The sequence below is a fragment of the Patagioenas fasciata genome, chromosome Z (assembly GCF_037038585.1).
Source record: "Patagioenas fasciata isolate bPatFas1 chromosome Z, bPatFas1.hap1, whole genome shotgun sequence".
NCBI classification, from domain to species: domain Eukaryota; kingdom Metazoa; phylum Chordata; class Aves; order Columbiformes; family Columbidae; genus Patagioenas; species Patagioenas fasciata.
The window spans coordinates 7,952,501-7,965,173 of NC_092560.1; the positions used below are offsets into that span (position 1 = coordinate 7,952,501).

Sequence of the window (12,673 nt, forward strand, 5' to 3'; positions counted from 1 at the left end):
TTTGCAATTTTCTCTTTTATGATGTTCTCATATTTTGTTTGGATTGGCAATGTTGTCTAGCAGTAGAAAGACTCTTGAAAAATAAGTACCTAATGTAGCTACTTTGGCTGTTATTTTATGTAATCAGTACAAGATGAGAAGGCAGGAGCAGTGTGTGTGTGTCCTTAAAACCTGTGAATCCTTGAATGACTAGAAGTAATTGGTCACTTCTACAGCAGTTGGTTGCTATGCCCACTGGTTTACAGTGTTTTGGTGATTAGATCTACAGAAGACTAATTTTCCATGTAATACATCTGAAGCTACTGGTGATGCACAGCTGTTTTTCACTGCAGAGCTTCAGGTCTGTTTTAACCTGTGTTCTACAAAGAGAAACTAATTCAAGGCAATGATCCTGCACATGCAGACGTAATCTAATCTTCCAGTGCAGCTGGAAATCATGGGAAAGATGATCTTTAGGTCATGAAGATGTCGCTGCCCATGGCAGGGGTTGGACTACGTGACCTTTGAAGGTCCCTTCCAACCCAAGCCATTCTATGATTCTGTGATCTCCTTTTTGCTTTGTGCTTCAGAGGCAGGCCTGCCGAAGATTTCTTGGAAGTAAGCAAAAAGACACGGGTATGCTAAAGTCTCTTCACAGGATTATGAAGATAGATGTGAGTAATGAAGGACTCCAGTTTACATATAGGGTTGACATACTTGGGACAACAGGAGGGTTTCTGACACCTCAGTTCTCTTGTCCTCCCTCCATTGTGGAAAGTCATCTCTGCTTGAGGAGTGATTCTGGTGTGTCTGACAGATTGACAGCTACGACTTTAATAGGCAGTGCTTTCATGTGAAATGAAAATCAGCATTGCTTTTCCCTGTTCCTGTAATATCTTAAAAGGTTCAGTAGCTGCTACACAAGGAGGTGAGCCTGTCTGGACAGCAAACACATACACAACTCCCAAGGGAAACCAGGGCAGGTACAGATACAGTCCAAGGATAACTGAATGAATTATGAGGGGAAAACACAGTAAATTAAAACTATACCAGTAATCACTTTGAGAGTCACTGTGGTGATGGAGTGAGGGTAACATAATGACCATGGAGTAACGATGTAGATTTTTCAAATTTACAGAAGCATGAGCTCACAGACATAATTTTATTGGAAAAATCTCTTCTTGTCCTGGTTCAGTTATTTCCAACAAGTTCTCTCTTACTGTGTATCTTTTGTATCACATGTACTATCTTCACATTTACAAAATATGCAGAAAAAAAAGGCAGTACTGATCAGCTTATTGGAAGTGGTTTATCTGTTGAATATTGTACTAACTTCCCACAGTGTTGCCTGATCACTAGAAATATATTTGGTTACTGCATGTGCTGTTTAAATATTCAAGATAATTTACATCTATACCTTCATGTTATGTATATGTGGCATTTAAACAAAGTCATATTTACCCTGTTCTGTTCGTTAGAGTAAATATGCATAATGTATTTATTGTTGATTAAAGTCAGAGTAAGTATGTCAACATTCTGTCAAATCAGTACTATGCATCTTCTGACTTCTTTACAAAAAAAGGTGATGAAACTGATAGAGTGGGCTGGATGGGGCAAGCGTGAATTCAGTGTCAATGGGGAACTACCTTAATCCTCATGAAAATGACAGAGTTGTGATAAAGCTCCTTCCTTGTCCTGCCAGGTCTGTAGCTGTAGTTTGCAGATGTGGTTTCAGAGTCAGGCTGAGGGGAGACGTTCTCACTCTCTACAAGTACCTGAAAGGAGGTTGTAGCATGGACAGTGTTGGTCTCCCAAGTAGCAAGTGATAGGATAAGAGGAAATGGCCTCAAGTTGCGCCAGGGAAGGTTTTGGTTGAATATTAGGAAAAAAATCTTCCTGGAAAGGGTTGTCAGGCACTGGAACAGGCTGCCCAGGGAAGTGGTGGAGTCACCATCCCTGGAGGGGTTTAAAAGACATGTAGATGAGGTTCTTAGGGATATGGTCAGACAGCCCTGGAATGACTAGGTGGTGCATTGTGGACAGGCGAAGGCCTGGCCCAGATGCCAGCGCATGACCTGATTGAACTGTGTACTTAATCCCAGTACCAGTGAAAAGAGCAGAGTAGAGCAGCTGAAATGTCAAGTTGAATCACTTTACAAACGTGTTTCTCCTTGCCCGTTGCTGTAATATGCTCGCTGTCAGGACAGCGGGCATTCCAGGCTGCTGAGAAGGAAGATGTGGGTTGAAACCAGCTCAAGCCTGTTGCTCTTCTCCAAGTTCTTTTTGTTGTTCAGTTTTCAGGGGCCACTTACACACACAGATCCCCAGAGCTGGTCTGGCTAACTTGGGAAGCATTTGCACTTTTTTTATTAACTTGGGGACAGTTACACAGATGGTTGATTTACTCAACAAATGCAACCATTTTTCTAGAATGGAGGTCACCTTCCGGTGACTTTCGTGCCAAGTACAACTTTATTTGCAATATCTGTGGTCAGCCACTCCGTACTTTTTTCCCTGACCTGTCTTGTTGGTACAGAACTCTTGCTGAAGTTGAATTCCCATAGAACTGGATAGGAAATTGATTTATTCCCTAACTAGCAAACAGAGGTATCTCTGTTTACAGAATACAGCATATTTTTATTTATGAAGCAGATTTTATTCTTCCTCTGTCGTTCTGCAGGTGTTCGTTTCTCCTCTTACCTCATACCTTTATTTAAATAAATAAAAAATGTGATATTTATATGTAAACTAGATGAACACGAGTTCAATGCTGTTGGACACCGGTGTGCATTGACTTGACACTTCCATTTTAAGATGTTCTGTAGCAATAGAGCAGCTTTTCTAGAAACTTCTCGAGAGTAATACCAATTAATTTTATGGGATGAAATCTGTTATTACTTGGCTCCTATACTTCTCAAAGTAGTACCTAATAGCATGCTGCACGGTGAATCCCCTTTAACAAAGAGCATTTCTCATTGCAAATATAAGGGAAGGGGAAAAACAGCTGTAAGGTTTTCAAAAATGTATTATGACTGGGCACCAGTATAGCATTTAGTGGGCTATTTTAATGCAGAAAAAGTCTGGAAAAGGTGACTTTTCAGTCTGATCTGGAGACAAAATGTCTTTTTGAAGTCCTAAGTTTGTATGACTTCGTTAATGAGGAACTCACCTAACAGGTGTCTTCATAACTTCTCTGCAACCAAGGAGCTTGGAAAGTTTCCTTCTTGTTGTTATATAATTTTCAATGCATATTATCACTTTGCCATAATCCAGATACCAAAGTTTGAAGTTAAACTGATAGATAGTGTGATCACGAGCTGAAAACTAATGCAGAGTAAAAATGCCTTATAAATCCTTAGCAGTGATATTAATTAAACATATTGGAACAAATTGCCTTGAGGTGTGGGCCTCTTCCACCGCTTAAAGCTTCCTGTCTTTCACAGAGGTAGAATTCAGAAATTGCTTGATGGAACTAGGCTGTGATGCTTCTTTCTTCTCACGGGACTACTTGTAATTTTTTCTTCATTTCTGTCAGATGCCCCAAGCTCTGAGAACAGGTGTTGCTGCCATTTACAGGTGGAACTGGCACAAGATGAACTTATGAGGAGGTTTCGAGTTCAATTTTCACTGCTTTCTTTAAACCCTGTAATATATAAAATAATAACTGAGTTTAGGTTTTAGATAACATTTGGTATGCAGTCTCCAGGTAGAAAATACTTATCTCTTGGTTGTTTTCGAATGCTGCCATAATGATGGCTAGTACAGTCAAAACAAGTATTTGGAGAGTTGGTAAAGAAAGCTTGCGTTCAAGATAAGAACTTAACACTTGATGTTATCTTACAGGCTTCCAAGAGTGTTATAAAACAAGAATATAAAAAATTTTGTAAAGAACACTACTTCATTCATGGTTGAGCTGTTTTACAGGAAACAACTCAATTTTAATAATTTCTATTGTTTTTAAAGGCAGCGATGGATAAGCCAATTAATCATCGATTATTTGTGACAAGAATTTTGAAGGAATTTGAAAGTGACACATTTTTTCCAGAAATCAACTACAAAGACTACAAACTTCTTACAGAGTAAGTATCAAGATGCATTCTAGTCTTGTGTTCAGATGGAAGACTTAATAATCTACTTTGAATGTGTAAGGGTACTATTAAGCCATGTTCTCTTTTGAGTTAGAGGTGCTTTTCACTGTATTTTTCCCCAGAGTCATGTTTTACTTAGAACCTGGAATTGCACCACATTCAGCACAGAGAGGTTGTTGGAACTTGCTGTGTTCTTCAACCTTCCCATAGTATTTACAGTAAAGAATTGCATTTGTCAGTTTAATGTCAAATTAAATGGATTTGAGCAGGGAGGGTTGAGCCTTTATAGATTTCTAAGGTTGTTCCTTTGTCTTGAGATAATTATTTCTTCTTAACAAACTTAGTAGGAAAAAGTATTGAACTGTAAGTTTCTGCCATTCACTGTTATTTCTCCTGTGTTATTCTTGTCATACTCCAGTCATACTTGTGTGTCTTTTCTGAGGAGATTACATCCAACAGGCAGTAGAGAGGTGGCAAATATTCAAACATCTGTCTCAAGAACCAGCAAGGAGAGGACTTTCTCCTCTTCTTGCTACTCCCATTTTGGTTCCCAGCTGGTTAGAGAGCAGCAGTGGAAGAAATAAAAAGTGTGGCAAGTTACAGGGAATGAGAACGGGTTAGCACTGAAGTGAGGGAGAGCAGGAAGGGGCAGGAGAGACAAACAACGTGGGTGGGGAGGGTAAGTCACCTTTGTCAACCCATAACATGTTCTGAACTGCCCTATGCCATATCATGAGCCCATGTCAGTATCCTTATGCCTGACCCAAAGCTACTCTCTCTCCCTCTTGGCCATTTCTTGGGTTTACATTGGTTTTGGCCACTGTACTGAAATCAGAATTTGGCCTTAAAGCATGAATTTACAAAATAGTAGATAATTCCTTTGCTAAAGTGGAGACCTGATAGAGTCAAACCTAGCAAATCAAATTTAAAATTTCTTTCTCCCTCAAAGTGAACATTACTCATACAAAATCCTTATCTGTCACAGGGAGCCGAAGAGGTTTTTGAAAGTGTCTGTTAATAAAAACTGGTTTAGTAAATCTGGAATGTAGAGGAACACTTTGCACAGTGGCAGTCAGCTGCTTTAAGAAGCTGTTGTAGACTTGTAGGACTCCTTTACCTTAGCATTTTCTCTGAACTGTCTGAGGAAGAGCAAAGCAGAGAAACCCAGAAGAGTTCTGTGTGTCTTCTGCCTTTACAATCATTTTAAATAATGTGTTGGAGGCTTTTATAAAAATGTTGGCGTTTTTTTACTGAGCCAAAAAGTGGGGGGAGGTTTCTACATCAGAGTATACTATTTGATTTAAAAATATGTGCATGCAAGTTGCTGATAGTAGTTAACAAGATTCCTAGAAATAGTGTATACTTGGTATACCTGTTGTAAGGATAGTGTTTTCATCTCCTTTCTGAAGCATCTCTCTTCTCTAATTGGTTGGATCAATTGCAAGTGACCCATAATTATATTTTTATGTACTTGTTGCCTTTTGCTTTTTCTTCTCCCCTCTCTGCAGGTTCCCAGGTGTCCCTGCTGGTATCCAAGAAGAGAATGGCATCCAGTACAAATTTGAAGTGTATGAAAAAACGGTCATGGCACAATAAATGAGGCTTTCTATACTTCTGTGTAAGGGCAGGCATTTTAAATCCGTGGAGTCTTATTGAGTACAAATATATATTAAATTATTGAGAGAGAATCCTTCTTGATCTTATGGTGCCTCAGTAGTGAATGATTCCAAAAAACACTCCCCAAACTTAATATACGCCCTGCAGTGGAAATATGAGGCTGGTCAGCAGCAAGAAAGAGGCAGCTCTAAGGAATCACAGAATGGTTGGAGTTGGAAGGGACCTCTGGAGATCATCCAGTCCAATACACCAGCTAAAGCAGGTTCACCAGAGCAGATCACACAAGAATGTGTCCAGATGGGTGTTGAGTGTCTCCAGAGAAGGAATACCTCAGCTAAGATTGCGTGAGACCTTGTGTTGAGCTTCACAGTCCGTGAACATCCCTAACAATTCTGTGAGTAACGAAAGGCATTAGACTGTGTCAGAACCTTTCTGCATAAACAAAGGTTTGTGTGGCTCTTGATGCAAAACATCCAACACTGAGAAAGCGTCAAAAGTGCTGAGTTTGATGAGGATGGCATAGACATTTGTAACAATCTTTAAAAGGTACTGGTGTAGAGTAAAAGGTAAGCAAGCATAATGAGAGAAGTGGAGTCTGGAGGTCTCAGGCAGCAGCTAAGGGCTACACTGATCCTTTGTGGAAGTGCTCTCTTGTCATCTTAACCTTCCTGGGTACACAGCCTGATTCAAGCCTTTTGACTGAAAACACTGACTTACAAATTAATCTGATAAAGAAATTTCAACGTTTCCATTAACTTCACACTCATATAAAGGCCTGCTGCCCCTACAAAAAAGTTGCTGTGTCAGTTTGACCGTGGCCATTTTGCAGTATAAGAACATAAACATTGCTTTCTTAACCGAATCTCTGTTCTTACGTGCCTTCTAAATGTTTTCAGTGCGGGTGCAGAGTGTTACATTGTCAGTGTGATTTTGAATATTTTGTGCAGCATACGAATATGGATTATAAGCAGATAGTGAAGTCCTGTTTCCTCTTTCAGTAAATGCAGCTAGTATAATAATGTTTTGCATTACCGTTCCCTAAAAGTAGCAAGCAATATACTGATGCTGCAGTAGCACTAGTTCTAATGGCACACAGTGCCAAGTGTTGACCGAAGTTTGTTATTGGCGGTATTATCCCAACATGATCATTAATGTTAGTGTGTTCTGACTGTGGGGAGTTTGTTGGGTGGCAGAAAACTCCCTGTGTGAAGTGCTGTGGAGAGAGGCTGGGACGCACCGTGCCTGTCTGCGTTTCCTTGTGCTGCAGCTGCCACCCAGGGAGTGCGAGCCTGCAGGGAGGGGTTCCTGCCTCCCTTTCACTGCAGGTTGGTCTGAGAAAAAAAGAGTGAAAGAAACAAATTATTTTAAATACTAATAACCCTCAAAACCCTTCTGACTGTTTTCCTGAAGCATTTTAAAAGCATTGTCTTGTGAAGCAGTATTTTGGGAGATTCACGTAACACTGCTCGTCCTTTAGTGTCATGCAGTTCTAACATCAGGGAGGACAGAACTGACCAATGGCAGGTTTTATGTGTTCTATCTGTACAGGGGACTGTAACAGTGCGCAGTTTTCTAAGATTAAACCTTGTTTTTGCTAATTTTTGAAAAACCAAACCTCTTTGATAAGAGAAAGAACACTTAGAATATCAGCTATGAACATTTATTAAATCTTCCGTGACAATTCACAACATTTAACTGATTAAAAAGATAATTTTTGCAACATCTGCTCTGAGTTGTCTCAGTTTTCTCTGTGTTCCTTCTGCATTCTTAAAAATATAAGTACTTTCCTCTGTTGATCTTCTTGCCCCATGTGTGCTGACTTGGTATTAGTTGATAAAAGATTAAAACAAAGTTATACGCTTGCATAATTCAGCAAAAAGTCTACAGAGTTTTAATTTGCCAACACATTGTGAAAGCAAAGGGAAAAGACTGTTACCAGGGGGATGGTATTTAAAAAAAGAGAGAGCGAGAAGTCACAATGACCCTGACAAGAGAAAATAACCTCCCAGAAGCGTTTCGTATGTACCAGTTAGTATCAAAAACAGGCCACTTGAAATCTCTGCACAGCTAGTCTGCAAAGTACTGTGTTTGTAGGAACTGATGTTTGTGGAAAGTGGAAGCTAAGACTTGGTGCAATGTAGGCTTATGCAGTGATACCAACGTGAACATATATTGGAAAACTTCTGCCTAAGCATACATTGCGGGAAGTACAGCTCACTGAGTCAAAAATGTTTTGTGGAACCACTTTGGCTGCAAAAAGTAACTTTAACTTGGATGTAAATAAGCTTATTGGGAACATAGTTACTCTAAGTCCTTTGGACTGACTGACTCCTCTCCAAATTTAAGTAACTGTTCATTTGTCAAATTCTGTAACAAATTAAGTCAATTTATGATTAGTGGAAATGAGAACTTTTGAACTACCACAGCAGTTTCCTGCTTAAAACTTCTCAGAACCTATTAATGATGTGATCTCTTCAGTATGCCACTCTACCAAAAAGATGCGATTTTGTTTGGGGTTTTTGTTTTTCATTTAATAAAAGCATAGCACATTTTGCATCAGAGCATTTCAATATGCCATACAGATTCCGATCAAGAATTAGGGAAATGCATTTGATTGTAATGAAGTTGGGTCCAAAAGCAGCATGTGTTCATCCTAATGACAAACACACCAGTCACTACAAGGTCAGATGGTTCCAGTTTCAAGATGGACAGGCAGATGAGTGCAAGTCTGTGTGTTCAGGAACGACATACAAAGTTTGCTGAGAGGTTTATTATTTCCAGGGGATGGTTACTTTGCCCCTTTTTTTTTAATCTGCACCCTTTTAAAAATACCTCAGATCGTTCATGCAAAAACTGAGGTGAGAAAAATGGTTGCTCTCCTAACAGCCAGAGTTACCAGCCGGGATTTGTATGGGGCCATTTTATTCAAAAGTGATGCTTAGCTGGGTGACAGGTTGGTTGAAAAAGCAACAGGTACAAAATGTTTGCTCTTCACCTAAATTGGCCATTGCACCTGTTACCTCCCCATTTATATATCCCAAGCGAAATAGAAATATTTCATACTATGGCTTGATTAAAAATCCCCTTTGTTCCAAATACAACTTTCCACGTTTTGTTTACTCCTGTACCTCACTAATGTATGATTCCGTGAAAAGCCATAGATTCTCATTATGTCTAGTACAGGGGAAAATGTCATGTTTTTCCCCAGTTCCATGAAGCTAAGTACAATGAATAACATCATGAGTGACAATATAATTACCAATCACCAAGAAAAGTATAGTACAGATATAATGTAATCCCCCTCATTCAAGCTTTACCAGGAACAGAGTGTTGTAAACAGATTAAAAATTTAATTTTTAAGGGTAATAGTGGTTTTAACAAGATGGCTAAAACCAGAGGGTCTGCATAAGAGATGAAAAACAAACCATTAAGGTTTCTGTTGCTCGTCGCTCATTATCTCTCTTATCTGACAGGGGACAGCAATTTCCATTTTGCAGTAGAAGGCTGATGTTTTCAGTAGCTCACCAGTAGCCTTACAGCCGCCGTGTATTCAAGGTCAGAATTGGGAACATTTCAACAACAAATCTCTGTCATGGAGAGCAATTCATGGAGAAGAAAGGTACATACTAAATGCGAATTTCCTAATTTAGCAAACAGTGTTATTAGTATATATACAGAACACCGGGGAAGACAGTAACACGATAGTTATTAGCTTATGCATGCTATCTCAAGAGAGCATCAGGAGTGCTTGACAAATCTTAATTGGGACCAACCATGTTGTCTTCATCAGACTACAGCTAATTTGGCAAAGGCTTAAACCCAAACTAATTCTGAGTAGTTTAACAGATATGCTAATGGAGGAGGAAGATAAGAGCAGGCAGCAGCTGATTCGGAGAGGGGAGAAGCTGTGGGAAGGGTCGTTAGTTAATCAATGCAGAAAGTGAGGTGACTAGAGGTGACAAATGAGATGACAAAGCTTGGTTAAGTATAAAACTAGGAGATACGTCCCTCATTATTCAACCTTCTCTGCTGGCCCAGGAGAGCCGTAGGGATGAAGTCTACAAAATCAGAGTAGACTGACCAAAAAAAAAATCACAAAAATCTTCTGAAGGGGCAAGTCCTGGAACAAAGGGGTAGAAATGGAGAAAGAAAGGTGAGAAGAGGAAAGTCACGTTTCCTAGAAGGATTGCACAGTCTCTTGTGTTACTTTGCCCTGTGACTATAATTACTAAGGAAACACTTCCAAACTGCTGGAAGGTTTAGCACTTGTAAGATGCTACGGCAGAGAATTTCATTAGTGACAGCCTTTCAGGATTTGGGTGTCTGTGTGACTGCCTTTGTCAGCCACGCTGAAATCCTCACCTGCAATTTCCATCCTGAAGTGCCTGCACCATACCTGGAAGTGAAAGTCCCACCCCAGAGCACTCAGTGTCCCAAGGGTCAGCACTGTGCCCAAGCTGATTATCTCCTGCCTCTCTTGGTGGACAGCACCTGCTTCTGGGAGTGCATATGGGAAACCTGCCAATTTTTCTTGGTCTTTCATTATAAATACCTGCTTTCTGCTGGCTCTGGGATGATCCAGGTTTATTCCTGCCTCTGTTTTCTGTCTGCAGATCATTCTGCCTCGTGTAACATCGAAGCAAAACTTTAAGTCTTATTAGATTAATTCACATGGTTGGAAAAAGAGCTAACAATCTCTTGACAGAGTCTTTTTCTGAATATATTCTCAAGACTTTTTTAGGTGACTTGAACAAGGGCTTTTGTGCCAAAACTTGCCTGTTTTTCTCCAGTTAAATGGGGTTGTTTAATAATGCTGATTATCTCATCATGTAAATCTTGTTTTGCGCGTATTTTTAATGGGTTTGGCTTCAGGATTTGTGTATCACCTTCAGTCCTTAAACTACAGTCTTCTCAGTTCTGTCCCTTACCTCTTCAGCTGTCCTGCTGGATTGGAAATTTACAGAAATTCATATAATTGTTGGGAGCAAGAAAAGCAGTCCTTTCAAATAAAATGGTTGTCATGGTTTAACCCCAGCCAGCAACTAAGCCCGACATAGCCACTTGCTCACTCCACTCCAGAGGGATGGTGGAGAAAATCAGAACAGTAGAAGTGAGAAAACTCGTGGGTTGAGATAATGACAATTTAATAAGTAAAGCAAATCCACGCACAAAGTGAAGCAAAACAAGGAATTCCTTCACCAGGTGTTCAGCCAACTCCAGGACAGCAGTGCTCCCACACCTGTAACCATTTCTTGGGAAGACAAACGTCCTCAGCATTCTCCCTCTCTTCTTCCCCCAGCTTTATATGCTGAGCATGATGTTGGGTGGTCTGGAACATCACTTGGTCAGTTGGGGTCAGCTGTCCTGGCTCTGTCTGCTCCCAGCTTCTTGTGCACACCAGCCCACTCACTGGTGGGAGATGTGAGAAGCAGAAAAGTCCTTGACTCTGCAAGCGCTGCTCAGCAATAACGAAAACATCCCTGTTTTATCAGCAGTTTTCCAACACACATCCAAACTATAGCCCTGTATGAGATACTATGAAGAAAATTTACCTGGTCCCAGGCAAAACCAGCACAGTGCTCTTAAGTATGTGCTTGTGTCTAAGTGGTAGTAAGCTTTTTTCCAGAAACCAGCCCAAATATTTGCCTAGTTAAGGAAAGCTTTAGGGATGAAATTAAATATTCTGCTAAATTATGTCTGCTATGAAAGAAACAGAGGAAAAAAAAAGTAAATACAGAACTTGAGAGGACAGGAAATGGAAGGTACACCATTACTCAGAAACCTAAATCAATGTATTTTCCTTCAGCAGTTCAGTTTAATGAGCAACTAATACCGAGCAGAATCTTCTTCAATAAAAAAGCCACTACATACAAGTCACTTTGGCTATAAATTGCGTCATTTACTTAACTGAGAAGGACACTTGCACAGAAACAGAACGTTTGCTCTTCAGAAGTAACATGCTTTTAATGTTCATCCTTCCTCTGAACTCACAGTTTTCCACAGAAAACCCTGCTGTGAACACTCTAGCTCGTTCCAGACAGCTGAACTGATTGATGAATTGCCAGCCCTTTGCTGGAGATCCCTGCTCCACCGCTCAGCACTTCCAGCAGAGCCAGATGGGTTCATTTAAACCCCCAGCGACAAGTGATTTCAACTGAACAAAGTGGGTTTTGCCTCAAAGGAAAAGGAAAAATTCAAGTGATCCTTCCCACTGATAGAGGAAACCCTTCCCGGAAAGAGTTGTCAGGCATTGGAACAGGCTGCCCAGGGCAGTGGTGTAGTCATCATCCCTGAAGGGGTTTAAAAAGTGTTTAGACGACGTTCTTAGGGTCATGGTTTAGTGCCAGAGTTGTGTTATGGTTGGACTCGGTGATCCTGAGGTTCTCTTCCAATCAAAATGATTCTATGATTCTATGATTCCCTTTCTCGCAGCAATTAAAAACAGGAAAAAGTGTTAAATACACCTCTCATGTGGGACTAAATAAGGTAAAACCGATCAGTCCAGCTCAGACATTGAATTCCTCTGAAGCTTGTGCAGTTGCCTTAAAGAGCACTTTAGAAAATTTTGAACTATTGTATTTGATGCTGTGTCAGTAGGTTATTAAACATGGCAAAAAAAGCTCTTCAGAACAATTTCTCGTGAAATCAGCTCGAAAGAGATCTTCATTTTCACTACTGCAGGAAGGGAGCTTTAATCACTACACCTCATCTTCTTAGGTTTTGTTCAGAAAGGATAAACTTTATATCTCTTTCCCATCAAGAGTCCTAGGTGGAAAACCTCATTAATTTAACACACCTAATCTTAGAAAGAATTACTTTCACTAATTGTGTTTCGTTTTTTTTTTCCTCATGTTTGTTCAGTCATTAATCATACAAAAAGACAATTTGTTCTTCTGGAGTTATTTACTCACTAAATACTTTTGTACACATTGCCATTTCACTCAGTCAAGACTGATTTCTTCAGACCATTGAGTCTTAGCGTCCTTCAC

General features: G+C 40.0%; 1 protein-coding gene across 2 annotated transcripts in view; it reads left to right on the forward strand.

Moving 5' to 3' along the window:
- DHFR (dihydrofolate reductase) overlaps positions 1-7,406 on the forward strand; it is a 22,458-nt gene extending 15,052 nt beyond the window's left edge. For both annotated transcript variants that reach the window (XM_065860989.2, XM_071802579.1), the window contains 2 exons: positions 3,943-4,058; positions 5,576-7,406. In XM_065860989.2, coding sequence (XP_065717061.1) covers positions 3,943-4,058; positions 5,576-5,663 — 204 coding nt within the window. In that variant the 3' untranslated portion in view covers positions 5,664-7,406. The remainder of the gene's footprint in view (positions 1-3,942; positions 4,059-5,575) is intronic.
- Positions 7,407-12,673: the final 5,267 nt, after the last annotated feature.